Raw genomic sequence first — 8,346 nt, 5'->3', positions numbered from 1 at the left:
ACCACAAAACGATTTTTAAAAAGTTTATTCTTCATAATTCTGTTAATGAAACTAGTGTGCTTTTCGAGCCAATCTTGAAGATGGACGACTTAGCATTTTTTTGCTGCCCTAATTTATGCTTGATGACGTCGGAGTCGCTTCGGTGGCTCAAACCGTGCAAAATCATATGTCGTCGTACGTGCAAGGCGGTAAGGGAGTCCACATTACCTGAACGATTAGGAAAGAATTCAGAAAGGAGAAGAAACCAGTGGCAATAGCATCCTTTCTGAAATATCAAGATTTATATAAACAAGCCTCTCGGTTACTTTTGAAATAGCACAAACAATTGAAATCTTGAATAAATGTGATACATAATGAATGACGTGATAAAGTTGTGGAGGTGATAAAATAGAAAACCAATTATTTTAAATGCAATTAGCTACCTAAAAGTTTTGATCTCTTCAAAAAATCGACTTGTTGTCAAACCCATCAAATCTAAGCACCACAAAATTGTGTGTTACTACTTTAGAAGAAAAAGAAAAAAAAAAAAGAAAGAAATGAAACTAACCAGAGGTGACTTCGTATTGAGTGCTAAGAGACCATAGGAGGCAATCTTCATTTCCTTCATAGCTTGCACAGTGCTTCGACGCTCTTCCACTACAACCAATTCAATATATTGAAGGTCCGCAGTTGTACGGAGACGTAGCGTCGAAAATTAGGAACGGATGACAAACTTGATGACAAACGAGGTCTTCAGAAGCTAACAGAAGTGTAAGAGCATTAGGTAAAAGTAGAAACATAATAGCATAATGAAGAGCAAGTAGGGTGGCTCAACTTGGTAAGTGTAGTGCAGATAAAGTGCTTTATGCGTGATCTTTCCCGTGTGATTACAAAGACTTCGATAAGGACATCTATTAGTTGGGTATTACGTATTCTGTTGGAGAAACGGCTGGTGAGAAAATAGCGATGTGATTTGGTGGGTCAATGCGATGTCTTTCTGTTTTTAAAGTGAAAGTCAGCGATCCCTGCCAAAAGTGATATTTCCGCATTTAGCGTAAAAAAATTTAAAGAGCACATTTCTCATCCGACAGGGCGAGTTTCTTACCTTCACTCGAAAAAGCAACTCTGATGCTGAGCGAAAAAAAGATATCTAGAAGCGCAATTAGGCTTAAAATCAGTACAAAGTAAACTCTACGAGTCTCTGAAAATCGACGCTCAAAGTGAACTTGATGCAATGTAGCTGGCTGCGATCTGTAGAGAAAGATTTCTTCTATATTTCTACAATTTTTTTTTGGTTTGGTGCCTCTAGGTTTCCTAGTCTTTTTGAAACCTAGTTGAGAAAAATCCCAATTTTTGCCTCAAATTTTCGAGTTTTTCTCAACTAGCTTTTGAGAGAACCAGAACACCTACAGAAACCAAAATTTGCAGTCAAGGGTTTTCCTTGATGGTCCATCCAAATATGGCATCGTATTTTTCAACGGCGCTACCGTAATCTCGCAACTGAAAAATATGCGGAATCTCAGATTTTCAGCAGCCCGTCAAAATCCGCACCACTTCAAGCAAATTCCAATAACTCAGCTCGTAGTTTGTAAAGACGAAATCGGTTCGAAGTATAAGTATGGTATAAGTATAGTAGTATAATATAAGAAGTTTTAAACTATGTGTTATAAAGAAAGATTTTTGCTATCATAATTCATTTTCGCTTTCTTTCTGATAGTTTTACTTCTCTGGAAAGTTAGCTGAGAAAAAGTTGGGAAAAATGCTAAATTTCTCACCTTTTTCTCACCTTTCAAAAAAACTAGAACGTCCCTAAAAGGAGTTTTGAGCCTTTTAATAGCGCAAATCCTAATCTATAAAAAGCAGCCACTTCTGTCTTTGTCAATTCATCAGTCCGTTATTCATGTTTACTTCAAGCTAACAAAATCCGACCTGTCCAGCTAAGGTCTGGTTCTAATCGCTAAAATAACCTCTATGTAACACTTAGATGTGGCGAACAGTGCTCTAAACACAATTTCAAAACATTGCCGGTGAAATGTTCCTCTCAGTGATTTTTTTTTTCGGTTTTGCAAAAATCTAGATTCCGGCGGGGATCGAGCTATTCATCGTTTGTAATCACTGTCAATAAGTGAAATTGTGTGTGGGATGTAGAAATAATGAGAAAATGCTTTTAGAATATGATCTCCGTCGCTTCCAGCTGTTTTTTCCATTTTGCAGAAGGTTCCGACGAGGATCGAAGTTTCGATCATCTCTTTATCAATGACTACAATACAATTGAATTGTGTTGTCGAGCACACATTGGGAGCTTACTCATCTTTTCAAATTATATGTCTACATATGTACTGACACACTTCTAATCCTTGCAGTAGTATCTGTGACGTCTACCTCGAACTAATCTGATCTAATATACCTGGAGAATATTTTTGGTGAGTAGCCAATGTGCTACGGGTCGCGGCCTGCCGGTAGCACCTTCGACAATCTGACTGCCTTCTAGTTAGTCTTTCTTTATTATCTTGACACGTCTTTTAATCTTCTCTCCTAATGATAATCACTCATTGGATGTATTTATACACTAATTGCAGTATTTACAGATGTTTCACGATATTTCCGCCCTATCTTCTGAGGAGAGCTTTATACGTTTTAGTGGGATTAAGTCCGAACCAAGACCTTCAGCCGAGCTGCTGGCAATGAAAAAAGTTGAGAGACGACTGGCTCACTTCTCCACCTGCGACGACGACGACGGAAGCTGTACTCTCGGATCAATCGTATACACTGCTTGTCGCAGTATTCGTATCTTTTGTTTTGATTATGCTCATCGCGCTACTGGTAAAGGTTTTTTCCTTGCGAACACTTTTTTCCAGCCTATTTGCGAGGTTTTTAAAATCCAATGTTTTCTGCTATCAACATTATTTCTGCTCAGACTTGCGCTGTGAGACGAAGATGGCAAAGAATCGTGAACGTGAACTCCTGCAACATGTGGAGCAAATCGAGCAGTCTCTCCATTCGAGATCGAGGAGATTAAAAGCATTTATTAGATTTATTAGATATGTCAAGTTCAATAAACATCTTCCTGTGTTGTCTTCCCACTGTTTTGTTCCAAATCTCCATACAAGCTACTTGGAACACACATTATTACAGATATTTTACAGAATATCAAACAAAATATTTTAACCGTGTCTAGATAAGTGCATCAAGAGGTTGAGTGCATTTCTACCTCCATTATTATCCTTGATCTTCTTCCACCCGACACACGTCACGCGGCATCGTGAACATATAATTAACATAGCCATATAATTTTTAGTTATTATTTGTTCTACTAATATCGCTTTGTTACAGCATATATTTTGTTTTACTTGTAGCATTACTTTTTTAAAATAATTAATTATTTACTTATTATATCATATTATTTTAATTTATTTACTAGGCGTTTATTTATTTTTTTTTTAAATTCTCTTTATTATACCCTTGAGGGTCTTCGAGAGGGTTCGTTTTTAGGAGGGTTTTTTCCCAACTACACGTTTGACCCTGTCCGGGACCTTCTACCAACGTGCTGGTAGAGTTTCAATCCCTGTTTACAAAAATTTCGTTCCCTTTGAAGAAAAATATTATTCTAGATGAGCTCCCGTTTTATGGATATTTTTAATTTTTTTTTCTTAGGAATGTCCCATTGATTTTGATAAATGGTAATCAAATGATGCTATGACTGGAGAATATAAAGGATGTGGTAAAACCTCACAGTTTAGCTGCCTTATTTTTTCATGGGTTAATCTTGCTGCGTGCGGCCTGGTATCATGCTGCAATATTGTCTCTTTTCTGTTGACCAGAGCAGGCCGTTTTACCAGTCTCTCCAACCTCTTGAAAGTGTCTTTGGACTGTTGACCAAGTATTCATTAACTAGTATGCATTCGCGCTTTGAATTAAACTGAAGCAAATATTCCACACATAAAAATAATTGATTACTTATGGGTGTTCCTAATGTGAATGTGGTAATTGAATCACACTGAGGAAATCGACCCTCTAATTTAACCATTCAACACTCAAAAAATGTCTTGCAATTTCTTTAAGAGTTGAATTAAAGGCAGTATACAACGAAATCATCAATAACTATTAGGAGCTCTCCACGAATAAATAGGAGGAAGGATAGATCACGAGATTTGGGCGCAATGAAGTTCAGTTCTCCCTGATTGCATTGGAAAGTGGTGGAAAAAAGGCTTTCGCGAACGAGTCTCCTTATGAGGCACCTTTTCAAACACATCTCTTAACCGGACTGCTGCGGGAAAAGGCGTGACGAGAGGTGGTGCGTTACAACCTTCAATCGACGAGGCAGTTTCCTATTTCCTGTTTGGGACACTTAGGATGAATTGAGCTTGATCGCGCTCATAGCAGTGATCTGCACCCAAAACCTTATCTTTTATGGAGGAATCCGATTGAGATAACCACTCTCGCGGTGAGCTGCCTTTAATTGCCGATTCCCGTCCGAACTGTGACACGCATGTGCGTGCTTTGCCGGCGCTAGCGGAACACTGGAGCCAACCTTACTTATGATTTGAAAATTAAAGGAAAGTGAAACGAACTTTATGGGCAGGTTCTTTTAAAAGTAGACAAGTGAGCTTATCGAAAATCCACAAACAAAAAATGAGACTAGCAAACTTAGACTAAGACCATACAAAAATTAGGTCTGGTAAATTTTCTAAATTTAATACATTCTGCTGTAATCTGACATAGACTCTAATTACATGTTTAATATTACGATTATAAGCAATCTCAACTTCATTTCAGGAACTTACTCTTAGAACTGTACTATCTTTCGTTCTTGCTACCATTAGAAAATACGAAGAAAAAAAGCTGTTATCACGAAAGAACCCTTTCTGTCGTTAACTCCGTTAAAAAAAAACTGCTGCAAATCCTACCTTACGCCTCAAAGCGGCGCAGCGGTGGCCCTGACCGTCGGGCAGCTATGGTGGCCAGACTTTGTCTCGGCAGGTTCAACCATGCCACAAAGGTGTCCGGCTAGTAGCCCGGTCCTTGGGCCAAGGCTACAGGCTAGCTAAGTGAGGGGGTAGTACGACGATTCCGGTGCCAGGCTGCTAGCTTGCTAGTGCGATCAGCCGACCGAGGACAACACCGCTGTCGCGTCATACTGCTAATGTCTACTATGTGTTCTTCAGAAGCTAAGGCGTACCTCAGAAGCGACGCCTATTGTCCTCGCCCAGGGCAATGTGGCAAATATGCGAGGGCTACCGGCTAGAGGACAAAGAAGTTAGTCCGCCATTGCCAGCAACATCCAGTGCGCTTGGCAATACTTAACGTTGGGACGCTTACTGGAAGAAGTCGTGAACTAGCAGACAGTCTCAGAAAACGCTATGTTGAAATATGTTGTGTACAGGAGACTCGCTGGAAAGGCTCCAAATCAAGGAAATTAGGTGATGGCTACAAGCTCATCTACCACGGCACATCAAATTGCAATGGCGTTGGTATCATATTGAACGAGTCGTTTAGAGACAGCGTCACAGCAGTGGATCGACTATCGGGGCGAAGAATAGAAGAATATAGGCGAAGAAGTACTTCTAATCGGAGGAGACTTCAACGGACATGTCGGTTCTCGGAAAGACGGGTTCGAGAGTTGTGGAGGAAATGTGGTCGTCTACTTCCAGCGTTATACGCTTGACCGCGGAGAACACTCTGGGAAAGATGACTCTAGGCAAGCCCAAAGTACAAAAGGCTACGTGGTTTTGGAGCGAGGAAGTTCAGGCGGCAATTCGTGAGAAGAGTATAAGCTCTGGTGGAGGACACGTCAGCCTTAAGATCGGGATGCTTACCTAGCGGCGAAAAGGGAGGCTAAGAAGGCAGTCTCCAAGGCGAATTCGGACCGCCACAAGGCTGTGTACGACATGCTTGATACCAGAAAAGGCGAGCGGACAGTGTATCGTTTAGTCAGAGCGCGACATCGCTCAATGTTGGATATGGAACACACCAAGATCGTTAATGGAGCTGATGGAGCCGTTCTGCACCACCCTGGTCAGATCCTGGAGAGGTGGTGAAACTACTACAACCATGTGTGCAACGAAGAGTTCTGTCATCCTCCCATCCCAACTGTTCCCAGCGTCGAGGGTCCTGTTCTACCAAATACTGCCGTTGAAGTCAGTGCTGCCCTCGCAAAAATGAAGTCGAACCAGGCAACCTGATGACATACCTGCTGATGTCTTGAAGCTGCTGGGAGATCGAGGGTCCGGGTGGCTCGCAACTTTATTTAACAAGATCGTTGCAGAAGGATGGACTCCAGACGTTTGGCAAACTTCCGTGACCGTGCCTGTCTGGAAAGGGAAAGGAGACATTGCTGACTGCACTTCGTACAGGCCTATACGACTGCTGTGCCATACGATTAAAGTTTTTGAGCGTGTCCTGGAAGCTCGTCTGAGGAAAATTGTCAGCGTTTCACTCAACCAGTGCGATTTTGTGAAGGACTGCAGCACTATAGATGCTATCCATGCTGTCCGTATCCTTCTGGAGAAACATCGAGAGAAGAACCGCAGTGTGCATCTTGCTTTTCTCGATCTCGAGAAAGCTTTCGACCGTGTCCCACATGAGCTGTTATGGATGTCCATGAGGTCGCATAGAGTACCAGAAGAATGTGGACAAAGCTGCTTTATGCGAAGCCTACCAGCGTTGTCCGATGTGCTGCTGGAACAAGCAGGCCATTCCCTGTACAAGTAAGGGTTCACCAGGGTTCATCCCTCTCACCCCTGCTGTTCATAGTGTGCATGGACACGATAACGAAGGAAATCCAGAAGCAGCATCCGTGGACTCTACTCCTTGCCGATGATGTCATGCTCGCGTCGGAGTCTTGAGGTGATCTTCAGAAACAAGTACAGTCTTGGAAGGATCGGCTGCAGAAACATGGATTGCGCCTCAACACATCAAAAAGTGAGTACATGGAGTGCGGACCAAGGATAGAGGATGGTTCAATTCGTGTTGATGGCACCGAATTAAACAAGGTGAACTGCTTCAAGTACCTTGGATCCAAAGTGACTTCCACAGGCGACATTGATCAAGAAGGTCGAGCACGTGTTAATGCTGCATGGATGAAATGGAAAATGGCAACAGGGGTACTGTGCGACAAGAAAGTCCCTGTTCGACTGAAGTCGAAGATCTACAGGACGCTTGTGCGGCCTGTTGCCCTTTACATATGCGAGTGCTGGCCGACGACGAAAGCCTTGGAAAGAGTGTTGCACGCTATGGAGATGCGGATGTTAAGGTGGACGATAGGTGTAACGCTAAAAGAGAAGATATCCAACGACACTGTGCGCTCCATCTTCGGCGTCGTCCCGATAACTGAGAAGATGAAGGAGGCCGACTGAGATGGTTCGGTCACGTCTTGCGGCGAGAGGAAAATTCTGTTGCCAAAACCGCACTGGAGCTCGACGTTTCAGGAGTGAGGCCACGTGGGAGGCCAAAGATTCGCTGGTTAGACCGTGTGAAGCTGGATATGATAGATGCGCGTTTGTGCACAGCTGATGCGATGGATCGGACCAAATGGAAGACAAGAAGCAGAAAGGCGGACCCTGCAACAGTGCGGGACAAACGCTAGGAAGAAGAAGAAGTTAACTCCGTTAAAAAAATATTTGTAGTAATGTTTGAAGGAACAGGAGCAATGCGAGAGAACATTATGATTGCACCTTGCACATTATAATTATCTATAACTCTCGAAAGAGGTAACTGAAGTCCTGAAAGAACGATCAGATCAGATAAGGAACTGTGACTGAATTTGCACCAATAATAGGAATACGACATTTGCGTAAGGATGCACATTAGTCGGCATCAAAAGAGAAACAATAACAACCTGCTAGTAAGCAAATGATGAGCCTTATGATCTGGGGATCTACTTGCGAGACTGGTGCTTACGGTATTGTACGATAGGGTACAGCATGTAACACACACAACAATCTCCAAGTCCTTTTCTCAAAACGTCGGCAATGGGAACTGTATTGATGTTTTCTTCTTATGCCAATGACATTTTCGTGAAACTTTATTATTGGTCTGACATTTCCACAACTTCATCTTTATCAAGGAAAATGGTTCGAGGTCTCTGATACGATGCACATCAAATCAAACTCTTTCTCTCTCCTTGGCACTTGGCCTTGACATCGTTCTAGATCCACTACGCAAGAACTCCAGAGGTAAACAAAGTGACAGTCTCATCGAGTAGCGGGACTAGTGTACTACCGCGCCCGCTTGTCAGCCAGAGTGGATGAGATCTATGCATTACGCAGTAGCACTACATGTGGAACAATCATATGGCTCACAGAGTGCTACGAGGGGCATAAAGTCATTCGTAATTGATAAATACTCATTTCTGTTATTTATGGATGG

General features: G+C 42.3%; 2 protein-coding genes across 3 annotated transcripts; both read left to right on the top strand.

Annotated features, from left to right (window-relative positions):
• Positions 1-115: 115 nt before the first annotated feature.
• On the top strand, positions 116-6,690 carry RB195_023894 (uncharacterized protein; the record flags this gene model as incomplete). 2 transcript variants are annotated; one of them, XM_064211486.1, is made up of 5 exons in its annotated part: positions 5,194-5,235; positions 5,363-5,450; positions 5,530-5,721; positions 5,782-5,994; positions 6,245-6,690. In XM_064211486.1, the coding sequence occupies 5 exons, from the start codon at positions 5,194-5,196 to the stop codon at positions 6,688-6,690; spliced, it is 981 nt and encodes a 326-aa protein (XP_064067367.1). The 2 variants fall into 2 exon arrangements, with proteins under 2 accessions (XP_064067366.1, XP_064067367.1); XM_064211485.1 differs by lacking the exons at positions 5,194-5,235; positions 5,363-5,450; positions 5,530-5,721; positions 5,782-5,994 and adding an exon at positions 116-188.
• Positions 6,691-6,908: 218 nt separating this feature from the next.
• On the top strand, positions 6,909-7,334 carry RB195_023893 (uncharacterized protein; the record flags this gene model as incomplete). Its single annotated transcript, XM_064211484.1, has 1 exon — positions 6,909-7,334. The coding sequence occupies one exon, from the start codon at positions 6,909-6,911 to the stop codon at positions 7,332-7,334; it is 426 nt and encodes a 141-aa protein (XP_064067365.1).
• Positions 7,335-8,346: the final 1,012 nt, after the last annotated feature.

The sequence above is a fragment of the Necator americanus genome, chromosome X (genome assembly GCF_031761385.1).
Source record: "Necator americanus strain Aroian chromosome X, whole genome shotgun sequence".
Lineage (NCBI taxonomy): Eukaryota > Metazoa > Nematoda > Chromadorea > Rhabditida > Ancylostomatidae > Necator > Necator americanus.
This window is presented reverse-complemented; position numbering and strand designations above follow the sequence as displayed.